The sequence below is a fragment of the Stenella coeruleoalba genome (assembly GCF_951394435.1).
Source record: "Stenella coeruleoalba genome assembly, chromosome: 2".
Classification (NCBI taxonomy): Eukaryota; Metazoa; Chordata; class Mammalia; order Artiodactyla; family Delphinidae; genus Stenella; species Stenella coeruleoalba.
The window spans coordinates 39,823,054-39,838,600 of NC_137147.1; the positions used below are offsets into that span (position 1 = coordinate 39,823,054).

Genomic DNA, 15,547 nt, shown 5'->3' on the forward strand with positions numbered 1-15,547 from the left:
TGCCTCATTTTTCTCAAGATTGTGATTTCTTTACACTCTCTTCATAGGATTAAACTTTTAATTCCTAATATTAAAAATAACTATTGCAAAAAATAATTTCTCTATCCCTGGTTTGGCTACTGGTTAATATTAATCATTTCTTATTTTTATTATATTATCTTTATACAGGCAATTATAAATACAATGCTTTTCTTTACCATTCATCAAAAATAAAGGCATTGGGTTTCCCTGGTGGCGCAGTGCTTAAGAATCCGCCTGCCAATGCAGGGGACACGGGTTCGATCCCTGGTCCAGGAAGATCCCACATGCCGCGGAGCAACTAAGCCCATGCGCCACAACTACTGAGCCTGCGCTCTACAGCCCATGAGCCACAACTACTGAGTCCACGTGCCACAACTACTGAAGCCCATGCACCTAGAGCCTGTGCTCCACAACGAGAAGCCACCACAACGAGAAGCCCGCACACCGCAACGAAGAGTAGTCCCCGCTCGCCACAACTAGAGAAAAGCCGCATGCAGCAATGAAGAACCAACACAGCCAAAAATAAAATAAAATTAAATTAAATAAATAAATTTATTAAAAAAAACAGAAAAACTTTCTCCCCCACTTCCCTCTACCCTATAAAAAAATAAAATAAAAAAATAAAATAAAGGCATTGAGCTGCATGAGCTGCTTGTAAATCTTGGAGATTAATCCTTTGTCAGTTGCTTCATTTGCAAATATTTTCTCCCATTCTGAGGGTTGTCTTTTGGTCTTGCTTATGGTTTCCTTTGCTGTGCAAAAGCTTTTAAGATTCATTAGGTCCCATTTGTTTATTTTTGTTTTTATTTCCATTTCTCTAGGAGGTGGGTCAAAAGGATCTTGCTGTGATTTATGTCACAGAGTGTTCTGCCTATGTTTTCTTCTAAGAGTTTGATAGTGTCTGGCCTTACATTTAGGTCTTTAATCCATTTTGAGTTTATTTTTGTGTATGGTGTTAGAGAGTGTTCTAATTTCATACTTTTACACGTACCTGTCCAGTTTTCCCAGCACCACTTATTGAAGAGGCTGTCTTTTCTCCACTGTATATTCTTGCCTCCTTTATCAAAAATAAGGTGACCATATGTGCATGGGTTTATCTCTGGGATTTCTATCCTGTTCCATTGATCTATATTTCTGTTTTTGTGCCAGTACCATACTGTCTTGATTACTGTAGCTTTGTAGTATAGTCTGAAGTCAGGGAGCCTGATTCCTCCAGCTCCGTTTTTTGTTCTCAAGATTGCTTTGGCTATTTGGGGTCTTTTGTGTTTCCATACAAATTGTGAAATTTTTTGTTCTAGTTCTGTGAAAAATGCCAGTGGTAGTTTGATAGGGATTGCATTGAATCTGTAGATTGCTTTGGGTAGTAGAGTCATTTTCACAATGTTGATTCTTCCAATCCAAGAACATGGTATATCTCTCCATCTATTTGTATCATCTTTAATTTCTTTCATCAGTGTCTTATAATTTTCTGCATACAGGTCTTTTGTCTCCTTAGGTAGGTATATTCCTAGATATTTTATTCTTTTTGTTGCAAAAAAACAAACAATCCAATCCAAAAATGGGCAGAAGACTGAAATAGACATTTCTCCAAAGAAGATATGCAGATTGCCAACAAACACATGAAAGAATGCTCAACATCATTAATAATTAGAGAAAGGCACATCAAAACTACAATGAGATATCATCTCACACCAGTCAGAATGGACATCATCAAAAAATCTAGAAAGAGTAAATGCTGGAGAGGGTGTGGAGAAAAGGGAACACTCTTGCACTGTTGGTGGGAATGTAAATTGATACAGCCACTATGGAGAACAGGATGGAGGTTCCTTAAAAAACTACAAATAGAACTACCATATGACCCAGCAATCCCACTACTGGGCATATACCCTGAGAAAACCATAATTCAAAAAGAGTCATGTACCAAAATCTTCATTGCAGCTCTATTTACAATAGCCCGGAGATGGAAACAACCTAAGTGTCCATCATCGGATGAATGGATAAAGAAGATGTGGCACATATATACAATGGAATATTACTCAGCCATAAAAAGAAACGAAATTGAGATATTTGTAGTGAGGTGGATGGACCTGCAGTCTGTCATACAGAGTGAAGTAAGTCAGAAAGAGAAAAACAAATACTGTATGCTAACACATATATATGGAATCTAAGGAAAAAAAAAAGGTCATGAAGAGCCTAGGGGTAAAACGGGAATAAAGACACAGACCTACTAGAGAATGGACTTGAGGATATGGGGAGGGGGATGGGTAAGCTATGACAAAGTGAGAGAGTGGCATGGACATATATACACTACCAAATGTAAAACAGATAGCCAGTGGGAAGCAGCCACATAGCACAGGGAGATCAGCTCAGTGGTTTGTGATGACATAGAGGGGTGGGATAGGGAGGGTGGGAGGGAGGGAGACGCAAGAGGGAAGAGATATGGGAACATATGTATACGTATAACTGATTCACTGTGTTATAAAGCAGTAACTAACACACCATTGTAAAGCAATTATACTCCAATAAGATGTTAAAAAATAAATAAATAAATAAATAAAGGCAATACAGTAATGCACAGTAAAGTTAGTTTAAATTTCATGTGCATGTCACAGTCAACTGAATTGTGCTTGGCAATGGATATTTTCCAAGGAACAGAAATGATTAAACTTACAAAATAAAACTCCAGCTTGAGAAATACAAGCCAGTACAAAGAAGTTGCAAAAGCACATTTTATAACTCAAGATTTTAGAAGAATATGCTAACCTGAAATTTTTTCCTAAGTGGGGGAAAAAAGAGTTATCTAACAAAACCTCTATTTTCCTACTGTGATCTATTGTAAATATACACTCTCTTCAAGCCAAAAGAATTAGAGTAAAAAGTTTTATACTTCCTGGAAAACTTGTTTGATCTGTGGATTTAATCCTATATGATAAAAATGTTCCAAGTATGAAATATAGAGTATAGATCCTTAGCTGTATTGCAAATGCTTTGGCATGCAGATTTTTTCCCGTATTTTAATGAAAACCAGATTTATTTATAAGTTGCTTTAATTTCATTCTCGAATGGAACAAGAGTATCATATGTTCTGAATTAGGATCTTACTCACATCCCATATCAATTATGTAACTCAAATGCAAGACAACTTAATTGTGTCAATCATATTCCGCTGACAAGATCATTAAATGTTAACAGAGAGCTTCCAACTTTTAACAGCCATAGATTTTTTTGAATATAAGTTATTCTATGAAAATATAGATGCCTCATAAAAAATTGGTATAAGTATTATAGCTTCTGACTTCTAATAATAAGTTTTGAAATTAGGATATTATGAAAATAAAGTTTCTTTTTGATAACATCTTTATAAAGGTTTAGTTTTCACAAAGGCACATCAAATCTCACGGATAACACAGAAAATAAGCACAACAGAAAATTCTTAACTGCAATGCATTGTAATTCAAACCCTAAAAGTATATCAATATCAGATTAATCTCACAGAGGAAATATTGCTCTGTAACTCTACCTAGAAATAAACTGCCCAGATAGTTAAATCAATTACCATAACATTTGTGTCTTAATTATTTTACAGCATTAAGGTTTAAAGACTAATGATTTAACTGCATTCTAACCAATTAATATAATTAGTCACTTACTAATGCTTTTCAAAACTTTGAAATCCAAAATAAGTGAATATACATTACATTTAAAACAAGATGAGGCTGTTAAAAAGATGTGCAATTTTAAAACATCATAACGGAGATGATGCAAACTGGCCACAGTATTTTGAAGTATACAGTTTTAAAAATTCATTTCTGACATGTAAAAATAACATTTTTATCAATTTTCTACTAATATGAATAAAATGGAGTTAATTTTTATTTGTTTCTTTAAACAAATCAGAGAAAAAAACCAATAAAGTAAATGACAACTGATTTAAAATGAAGCTATGGTAAAAGCATCACTTTTAGAAAAAGACGACCTAAGTTTTAACAGTTCTGTCACATACTACCTTAATTATTTCTAAAATTTTATATGTATTTTTGTCCTTGTGATATATGACAATAAAAAAGAAAATAACGAGAAGTCACCAAATTCAGGACCAAGAAAAAGGAGAACACATGTGACAACTAGTAGGATTAACATAGTTTATGCAATACATTCAAATATGACTCTGACCTTCCTGGCAGTCAGAGCAAATAGGGAAAAACTACCTTTATATAGTTATTATTACTGGAATTCCTTCTTTTTTTTTTTTTTTTTTTGAGGTATAACTGACATACGACATTACGGAGTTGCTTAATTCTCCACATTTACACTATGCTATCAGCTTACAAAAGCATGTATATTTATAATATCTTATTTGGTCATCTCAACAACTTTGTTAAGAAGGCAGTACTGGCACCACCATTATGCCAGATGAAGAAACCTCAGGCCCAAAATTAAATTATATGGCCAAAAGAAGTTAAATTAATTTCCTGAGGTTACTGAATATGAAATGGAGAGAATTTACTCTTAGTCTAACATTCTTTATTTCACCTCTTATTGCCTTGAGTTCTTAGCCCTAAATTATAAAAGAAATTTACTGCGTAGAATTAAAAAATTTTTTTTTACACAGCAGGTTCTTGTTATCTATTTTATACATATTAGCGTATATATGTCAATCCCAATCTCCCAATTTATCCCACCACGACCCTGCTCCCTGCCGCTTTCCCCCTTTGGTGTCCATACGTTTGTTCTTTGCACAGAACTTTTTGAGTAACAGAAGTTGCCTTCAATATTTTTACAGCAAATACAAAGGCAAATTTCACATAAGTATGTCATTTAGCAACTGTTGATCAAAATAAGAGCAAAAAACTTAAAAGTAACTAGATAAAACTATAGATAAAATAAAAAACAAGGTAGCTGTATCTGATGTGATAATGAATGTGGAAACCTATACAAAGGCACAATATATTCCAATGATGAAAAATCATTAAGGGCTTCTACTTACCTTTTTTCAATCACATATTCTTGATGGTTCCTATTCAGATTTAAACTATACCATATTTTCCTTATAAATATGTATTTGCAGTTGTCTAAGTAGAATTCTTTCATGGAAGCCAACTTGTAAAATCTAAAACTCAATTTTGAAAACTTGCCCTGCAGTCCAGAACAAGTTCAAATATTGGAGCAAAACAACCAAACATTTAAATCTAAAAGTCTGACGGGTTTTAGTGTTGTGGTTTAGAAACTATATATAATAATTTGATGACAATTCAAAGGATTCATTTAGTCTTTTCAAGTTTATTTTTCTAAAAATTTCATGTTATACGTAGTAAAAGGAAAAGTATAATTAATTTGGGTTTTTTCTGCTATAAAAAAGAGATGAGTCAATAGTCTTTAGAACCCAGTATTGTTTTTTAACATCTTTATTGGAGTATAATTGCTTTACAATGTTGTGTTAGTTTCTGCTGTATAACAAAGTGAATCAGGTATACGTATACCTATATCCCCATATCCCCTCCCTCTTGTGTCTCCCTCCCACCCTCCCTATCCCACCCCTCTAGGTGGTCACAAAGTACTGAGCTGATCTCCCTGTGCTATGCGGCTGCTTCCCACTAGCTATCTATTTTATGTTTCGTAGTGTATATATTTCCATGCCACTCTCTCACTGCATCCCAGCTTACCCTTCCCCCATGTCCTCAAGTCCATTCTCTACATGTGTCTTTATTCCTGTCCTGCCCCTCGGTTCATTAGAACCATTTTTTTTTAGACTCAATATATATGTGTTAGCATATGGCATTTGTTTTTCTCTTTCTGACTTACTTCACTCTGTATGACAGACTCCAGGTCCATCCACCTCACTACAAATAACTCAATTTCGTTTCTTTTTATGGCTGAGTAATATTCCATTGTATATATGTGCCACATCTTCTTTATCCATTCATCTGTCGATGGACACTTAGGTTGCTTCCATGTCCTGGCTATTGTAAATAGAGCTGCAATGAACACTGTGGTACATGTCTCTTTTTGAATTATGGTTTCTCAGGGTATATGCCCAGTAGTGGGATTGCTGGGTCATATGGTAGTTCTATTTTTAGTTTTTTAAGGAACTGTTCCATGCTGTTCTCCATAGTGGCTGTAACAAGTTACATTCCCACCAACAGCGCAAGAGGGTTCCCTTTTCTCCACACCCTCTCCAGCATTTACTGTTTGTAGATTTTTTGACGATGGCCATTCTGACTGATGTGAGATGATACCTCATTGTAGTTTTGATTTGCATTTCTCTAATGATTAGCGATGTTGAGCATCCTTTCATGTGTTTGTTGGCAATCTGTATATCTTCTTTAGAAAAATGTCTCTTTAGGTCTTCTGCCCATTTTGGATTGGGTTGTTTGTTTTTTTGATATTGAGCTGCCCAGTATTTTTAAAATAAGAAAGGAGAAGGGCAGTGTAACATGGTTTAGTATTGTTTATAATATTGTTAAAAAACAGGAAATGAAACAAATTTTTTCTAATAATGCTGTATAACAGGATCTTACACAAGTATGTTGTAACGTTATCACTCTGATTTATCTTTATCACTATGGTTCGCTGAAAAGTGGCAGCAGAATTATCCACTCCCCTCCACTAAGACCTTTACTGTCAGTGCTTTCTGCCTTCCCCCATCCCCCACCCAATCTTTCATGTCCAGAAATTTCTCCTTTACTCTTTTCCAAGAGCTAGCTCATACCTGTCCTGTCCTTTCATGCCCCCATGGAATACAAGAATTACACTGGCACATCAGAGGGTTCACAGTGCAGTGCTCTGCACATAACAGAGCATCACTAGACATCTGCAGTGTTTTCTTCTCTATTATTACTCTGCCTCTGCCTAATTTGTAAGTGTCTTGAGGGCAGGGGCTACATTTATTTTACTTCCCACAAGGGCTTAATATGTATTTATTGAATTAATAAATGAATGGATACAATGTGAAATATTTTTTCTTACCCACTATGGTCTCCAGACAAAAATTCTGAAATAGCAGCAGGAAGCTCTGTTTTAATAATTAAAAGATAAGATGACATAGCTGCAAACAGAATAAAAAGAGTTCCTATTAGAATTCTATAATTTTTAACCATTTAAAGAACAATCTATCCAGAAATATGGATGTCCATTTGGGCTACAACAGCATGTGGAAGATTAATTCATACTGCACTATCCTCAAAGATAGATATATACCAGGAATGGAGATAAAAATGGAGATAAATAACTTTGTAGAGAAGAATAATTGGTAAGCTCATTAGGTATCTTTTGTTTACATTTCAAGTCCAAGGCAAATGATTTAGGTAAAAGAAAGCATCTTGATTATAGGCTACTTATAAATGAAATTTTGCTTGAAGTTTGGCCAAAACTCTTAATGTTATTCCTCTGTCCAAGGCATTAGCAGTTAGTTTAGCAACATTTGATATAGACACAGGAGATAAATAAGTACAGCTAATAATTTTGATTATTTGTTCTTTCTTACTAGAGAGAGACCTCCCCCCAGAAGTCTCACTTCCTCTCTCTCCTTTTCTCTGCCACTGTCCTTCCACACACATTTTGGACACGTTATTATAAAACAATAACAAAGTGCACAGTGAGTTACATTTTAAGTTGTCCTCTAAAACAGATGAGAAAAGATTCAATTGCAACTATTAAGCATATTAAATAGACAAAGCTTATAACTTTTATTCCATTTTATTAACAGGGCTCATCTGTATTATGCAATCAAAACCTGAAGCTAGCATTATTTCTCACATTCTATCAGACAGGATCCAAGAACTTTTATAGCATTTTAATAATGATCTTATTTCTGGTATAGCTATAAAAAAAACCCACATCTTATTAACCTTCCATCATACACTAGGAAATGTTTAATATGGTTACAGAATACAGAACTCATTTATATGTAAATACTTGAGTTTAAACTTAAATGCTTAAGTATATAGAAACCCAGATGATTTAGAGTCAGTTTAACAGAGTAATAATCTCTGTTTCCCCCAGAGATTAAGTATATATTAAAAAAGAGCCAACAAGAATATGTCCATGAAGAATAGAGTGTACTCTGTGTGCATGTTAATTTTATTACTTATTTATATTTCAGGGAACATTTCACTTTCTCCTTGGACCTCCAAAAACTAAGAACACAAATGAATGCCAAGGCTGAATGGCAAAAATGTGGGGGAAAACTGATTAAAAGGCTCAAAGAGTTTAAGAAGAAGAATGTATGCTTCTCAATAAACATATTTAAAAGTAGCTGAACTTCACAATTATTACAGTGCTGTGTGACCACTCGATCCTGGGGGGAAAAAAAGCATATATACTAGTTTGTGTATAAATTTACATGAAGATAGGCAACGCTTACATATACAAACACATACACTCTCTTTTTTTTTTTTGGTAAAACAACATGTACTTATGGCAAAGTAAAATTTAGAACAGTTAAGTAAATAGTCACTTCTCTGCAATGAAAATATACATATTCACATTTTCCAGTTTATGACTATTCCTTTTTTCCCAGCAGAAGTACAGCTGTTGAAATAAAGCCTTTTCCTCAGCAGAAGTACAGTACATTTCTCCAAACTCTCTGTTAGTTATGGGACATTACAATTAATCGTATGTGAAAAGGTATTCTAAGTTGTTCATATTCTCATAAGGAAAAATGCTACCAATTTGGTACAGAACAGAAGGAAGGTTTAGATTAACCTTCACCACTAAAGGATTTGGGGGTCTTTGTTTATAATACTTTATCTATTCCAAAGAATCATACACATATGGTGTGATGATGAAAATCATGAATTGAATATTCTGAAACTGGCCTAGAGCTACTTAAATATATCTTGCAAGGAAAAAAAAAAAGTACTTGAAAACAAGGAATGCAGACTTCCTACACAATGTAATTTATTATCTGCCCATCAGTCTTTCTTGCTTGGATTAATCCAATACCACATGCTTTTCTAAAGTTTCAGACATTCATCTCTTTCAGTAATTTTCTATTATTTCTTTTAGATCTTTAGTTGTAAAAAGCTTCAATGAATATGAGATCATATTTCTTCCTAATATACAATCTGTCATTCTTCCCAGAATTTCTATTAGCCCCTGGCTAATCATTTGATCACTTTTATCCTCTGTTGTAGCCTTAACTCTTTGGTTTTCAAATGGGAGTCCTATTTCATTAGATTCCAGTCTGAAGAATCATGTATATTTCAAGAAATATGAACTCACCAAACATATGTTTCTCTCTCAGAAGAAAAGATCTCAGCATACAAGATATAAATATAATAAAACATGTAAAATACTGCTTCTTAGAGAATGCTGGTGTTTGTTTTAAGAGCTACAAAACCACAGAGCTCATGATGGGGAAAAACTCCACTGATTAAGCAAGTAAAACAAAGAAAGACACTATCCTTTTCACTGTCTAGATTATTTTTTCCTAACCACAAGAAAACTTTCATGCAAGGACTAGCACCTTAACATATTATATGTAGTACAGAGACAAACAAAAATTACTGAATATACATTAAGTTAGGAATACATCTTAGATTTACATAAAAAGAACAGTCAGCTCAATAAAATAAAGGGGAAAAGTTTTAAAGATATAAATTCAATAGGAATGCTCATATATCCATTGTTTTTAACCCAAAGGTTCACTAGCTCCAAAAGCTGCTTGCCAACACCTTTCATCTCATGTCTTCTATTAATAGCATAAGGAAGTGTTTAAGGACTTATCTTAGAGACAGGTCATAAGCAAGAACTTGTAAATGATTTTTGCTGACATCGATACATAGTGTAGACTCCTAATACAAGACACACCATGTTGTCCTTTAAATTAATAGCTGTAACAGGGTCATCCACAAGAGCCATGGTTATAGCTAAGTGGTTCTGGCCTTCATACCACCAAAGCCAGAATTAGGGCTAGAAGACATACCTTGGTGACAGGTATTCAACCATTACAAATCATTTAGTTTCACCATATTAACTAAATAGGTATTCTTTTCTCCTTCATTTTAAACATAACAAATAGAACTCATTTAATAGAAATTTATTTCCCTGGGAGGGAAATAAAAAATCTGTCAACTTAATCGAAACACAGAAGTTGAAAGTATTCTTTAAAAGCCATGTGGAGAAGCAACTGTTCTATTAAGAAATGACTAAAATAGGGTAAAATTTGATTAGGCAATAGCAAGTAGTAAGGTATTAATATTGGTTGATCTAATCATAAAGAGAAACACATGAGTTGGGAGCATGCAGGCTGAGGGGAGAGATGTCAAAAACACAAAAGGGAAAAGTGCTCTGGAGGAGAAGAATTATAAGAACAGCGAACATTTGGGGGCTTAGTATGCCTATTCTAAGTGATTTGCAAGTTATTTCCTCATTTAAAGTTAAGTTTAAATTTATTTCCTCACCACGAACCTGTGAGGTACATATTATTTACTTCACAGGTGAGGAAATGGAAGCACAAAGAGGTAACTTGCCCAAGCTAGTGATGGTGGAAGCAGCCCACCTGGCTTGAGAAATCTGCACTATTAACTGTTATGTTATGAGAAAGTGCAGAGAAGCAAAGTGGCGAAGAAATCCACCACAGGAAAAAGAAATAAGAAAAGTCTATCAAAAGGACCACTCCCCAGCATTGTTCTTTTTTCTTTTCATCACCATTTAAACAACAAATTGCTACCGAATGCTCAGTTTAGCAGTTGGGTTCAAAGAAAATAAAGAATTTCTACAACACAGAACATTAGTTAGAAGCGTTAAAAACACTTATAATGTTCATTTCACTTTGAGATGTGTTTTCATTTCAGTTTGTAGCTGGTTTGGTAAAGTGTTTAGTCAAGATTCCTCAGACAGGCTAAGGAGTTTCATGATAGGACTACTGCATTTACCACTACGATTCTATTGCATCTACAGCTATTACTGTAGTTCGGAAGAGAAAGTGTCCTGTTCTCACATATTTGAGATATTAACACTATACTGAAATTGAAAAAAATTAATACAAAAACCAATTCTTCTTCCCACAAACCCTGTACTCTCATAGGCTACTTTTTAGGACTCCCTTAAAAAAAAAACGACAAAGCTTCAATTGGAGTGTGGACCTAAGAAACCATTAATTTACAAAAATAATTATCCTTTTTGTTAAACACTTAAAAACACGTATGAAGATAAGATTATGTAGATCTATTTTTAAAATAGAATTAGGTTTTCAGCACTTGGAAGAAGTTCAGCAACTTCTTGAAGGATTAGTCAGCCAGCTCTAAACAGATGTACTATGGGAGGAAATAATGTTTGCCTTTCCTTCTAAGAGAGATTCAGTTTTACTTCAAACATGTTTTTAGTCATGGACAGCAACTGGTTTATTCTATTTAATGTGTCTTATTAACCTGGTGTTCCTAATAAATGTCCAAATGCCACTGAAATTATATCTCCATTCAAAATAATACACAACACAATCTCTCTCATTTTTAAAAAAGACTTTAAAAAACTCTGAAAACAAGGTCATTTCCCTAATTTGTGCACAAATGGAAATCAAAAATATATGGAGGAACTTCCCCCCCCATAACCCTTGGAAAATATATATCTTTGTTTTACTATTTATCAAGATCTTAAACTTGAATAAAAACTGACCAGAATATTTACTATTCTGAGAACCTTATAATTAAACTTCAATTAATAATTGTTACTAAGAAATACAATATTTTCAAAACCTCTTTAAAGTGACATGTAACCAGTAAATTTTGTCAAAGGAAGGACTTGTAAGAAATACTCCCCTTCCAAATTTCCTTTATTTCTCCTATTCTAAGACAGTGCTTTCTAGAATTTCTGGACAATACTATTCAGGCCTCAAAAAAGCCGCAGTTTGACTACAGATGAGACGACCAGCAGATGGCGTTGTAACAGCACTCCCAATCCCTGTATCCCAGGAGATGGTACAAACCAGTAATTCTGAAAGACTTCAGTTACCTTACCCCCACCCCCCGCAAAAAATACACGCGTGCACACACACACACACATATTTCAGTAAGAAAGTAAAGCCAAAGGGTTTCTAACTTAATATTAAATCACGATTTTGAAAAATACTGAGAATTTGAAATTTTTACAGCTCTCAACTGAGAATGATCTTATTTATACCTTTCTGCTTATGAGATTTAGAAACTGTGCTACTTGACCACATAAAAGGGCTGCTGAGTTTCTCTTAAAACTTAGATACCCAAACTGAGGCGTTAATCAAGGCTGCTGTAGTAGGTCTGTGGGATCTCTGCCAGGCTGGAAAATCTGGGTCATTCTAGCAATTTCAGGAGGTTTCAGTAAGTCTACTAATGTTTAGGGTTTCCCTTCCAAAATATGTAACAGTGACTCAATCTTTATTCTCCTTTAAAGAACTAAGGAAAGAATATGCTATCCATAGTGGTCCTTCATATTTTAAAAGAGCAAAATAAGAATTTAACGTACTCCCAGGAGCCACTCACCTTGCGTTTTGAGTTGGGCAAGATATGAAACCAGAAATAACATCAATTAACTTCACTTTTATCACATACTCATCAGAGTTAACATGACTTTCAACATGACTAAAGATGATTTGAGGTTTACTGCTTGATTTCTAGGGATACTTTAGCCAACTGAGTGGTCTATCTCAGGAGTTCAAACACTTGTGAAACTACTTACTTTGGTTTTTAGGAAAAGAATTTCATAATGCAACACAATTAGAGGAACTATGTGGAAACTACCTGTACTTATTTGCTATTACAGTTCTTAATCCTTTAACTTGTAGTCCGCTAAATTCAAACTCTCAGCCAGAGTTCTCTTCCCTCTAACAGCATTAAATATTAAAACTCCCAGATGCTTCTTTTCTGACTTTATGTCCAAGCAACAATGACTCTCAGCAAATGCCCCTCCAGTGCCTGAGGCATCGGGCAGCTGGGGCCTCTCTGGCTCTGGCTCTGGCCTATTTTGGGCCCCTAATTCATCAGTGTTGGGAGGCAATCAGGAATTGCTTCTAAGTAGTATTTTACTACGTGGCTCTCCATTTTCTAAAGGTAATGGTTTCCATAACCCTAGAAAAAAAGAGTGCTAAATTTAGTGAGTCACATTTTTTTCTATTATAAAGTTTAGAGATTTTTCAAAGACAGTAGATCTTTCCAATCTATTTGTCAGACCACACTAGTGCCCTGTGACTAATACTTGGTGTGTGATTGTACTGGGGAAAAAAGGTTTTCTGTGAAGTTCTGACAGTCGATTTTTCCCTAAAGAAACCATATGCTCACTTATGCATTTTGTGTGGTCTTCTCTTGCCAGTTGATCTTCCTTTTTTAAAGGAATACCAAACCAGGTCACTGGCTTTTCCTTCTCTCCCTCCTTCTCTTATTCCTTACTTTCTTCCTATAATAAATAAGATTTATTAAACACCTACTAAGTGCTACGTACTTAAGAGCATAAATGAATGAGCAAAATTACTTAGATATATGGAATACAAAGATGCAGGGAATAAACTGAGTCTTACTAAAAGATCCATGTAACAAATATTGATCAAGGACAATTCATGATCATCTTGCTTCTAAAGGCCCCTGTTTCATTTTTCTCATAGATTCATTAGGGGCATAGAATCCCAAGAAAACTGAGAAATGTTTAAATGTTACAAAGAATAAGAGTCAGGAAGCATTAATCTAAGACATGATTATCCAACCTGAAAGCAGATGATATTAAAATACTTTATCTATTTTACATAAATAAGATCTAACTCTCCTCAATATTTTCAACCTTTTAATTTTTATATAATTCTAAACTATAAACCACTCTATGGACTTTCAAGTTTCTTTCTATCATTTATATAGTATATAAAATTGTCTCCTTGAAGCAAAATCTTAGGCTTTTAAACAGAATTTTTTTAATTGTCTCATTCATTCAACAAATATTATTTATTGAGTTCCTCTACCAGAAACTAGGTCAAGTTATGAAAACACATAGTTCCTGTCCCCAATGAGTTTTAAAAATCCTCAACATTTAATCTTTTCATAGCTTTACAAGTATTTACTATATCAGAGCAGAAAGAACAAAGCCTTTAGAAGTAGACAAAGTGAGATTTGAGTCCTGGCTGTATTAAGGGGTAAAGGTAAGCAAGTCATTTATCCCTTCTGAGCACTGATTTCGACCTCTGTAAAACGAGGATAATATCATCTACCCTGAAGGGCTGTTGTAAGTATAATTAAAGTGTCTAGGAGGAGGCTTGACCTAAAGACAATCTATTATATTATTTTTCATTTCTAAACAACCACTGAAAAACTCCAAGCATTTATACTAATAGTGAATATACTATTTTTCAAAAATGCTATCTGAACTATATTATATATGCAGATAGGCATGTAAGAAGTGCAAAAATTTAATCTGATGCTATACACTTCATACCATCTTACAAATATCCAATGTATTTCCAATTAACAAAGGGAAAAGTCAAAATCCATTTTGAAAGAATAACATTAAATAAATCATATGCACAACATATTAAAGATCCTCCCAAATAAGTATGCTGTTTCTTCTCAAGCATACATGGCTTAGCGCTGTTAAGGGCTTCCACGGACCTAGCTTAGATTAATCAAGAAATTACTTCGTAAGCCTGGAGTTCTTAGATTTTAACCTCAGAGGCTCAGTGGCTGCCCTAAAGGGTAGTTCTAAGAACTGAGACTCCCCTTTCTGAAAAAGAACAGCATCCATGAAAGCTTTTAGAGCAATAGTTTCTGACTTGTTAAAGATACCTAAGAAAAGACCAAATCATCTTTTGAACCAAGAATAACCCTCCCACAAAACTTTCCTGTAATAAAAATATTTTAATGCTCTGAAGGAATTAACATGCCTATCAAAGTGCTAAATTAGAAGGTGACTTTTGTGGTAAGAAGGGACCTTAAGCTTCGTGCTTTTCCCATCCTACCCCCAGCAATTTAACAAAGAGGAAACTGAAGCTGAGAGGAATTTTCCCAACACACATGGCTACCTAATGGCAGAGACTGGAGCAGAAAGAATTCAACGTATCTGACTTCCAACCCCGTGTTCTGCTCACAAGAGCAAGCTTCCAATTCTATTATAATAAAGGAATGATTATATGCACATCTTGCTAAGACAAAAGAAAAAAAAGTTCTGAAAATGTTTCAGTTATTATTTAGTGGGCTCTCAATAGATAAACTTTTAACCAATGTGAAGAAAATCATGAGGACATTATTCTAAAAACTGAATAAGCATTACCAGCTTTTCTGAATTTGAGGGACATTAAAAATTTCTGTGCTTGCTTCTAAGTCACTTTTTAAAAAAAGTTTCTGAAACAAAGCAAGCAAGCAAATCAACAAACAGTTGGAAGAACTGATGATTTATCTGCCACCAAATTCAGAATTCTTTCTAGAACATTCTGACAACTGACCAACCAGCTCTGTTTGAATGTCTTCAGGGATACAGAGCTTTATCAAAGGAGTGTAGGCCATCTCCATTATCACACAGCTTAGCATTCCAAATGAAACCAGACCAGCTTCACTGTAGAGTTCTACCCATTAGA

At 34.4% G+C, this 15,547-nt stretch overlaps 1 protein-coding gene across 2 annotated transcripts in view; it reads right to left on the minus strand.

Moving 5' to 3' along the window:
- The window catches only part of SLC38A6 (solute carrier family 38 member 6), a 75,326-nt gene that overhangs the window by 28,671 nt on the left and 31,108 nt on the right, over positions 1 to 15,547 (minus strand). For both annotated transcript variants that reach the window (XM_079914278.1, XM_079914277.1), the window contains exon 6: positions 6,988 to 7,066. In XM_079914278.1, coding sequence (XP_079770404.1) covers positions 6,988 to 7,066 — 79 coding nt within the window. The remainder of the gene's footprint in view (positions 1 to 6,987; positions 7,067 to 15,547) is intronic.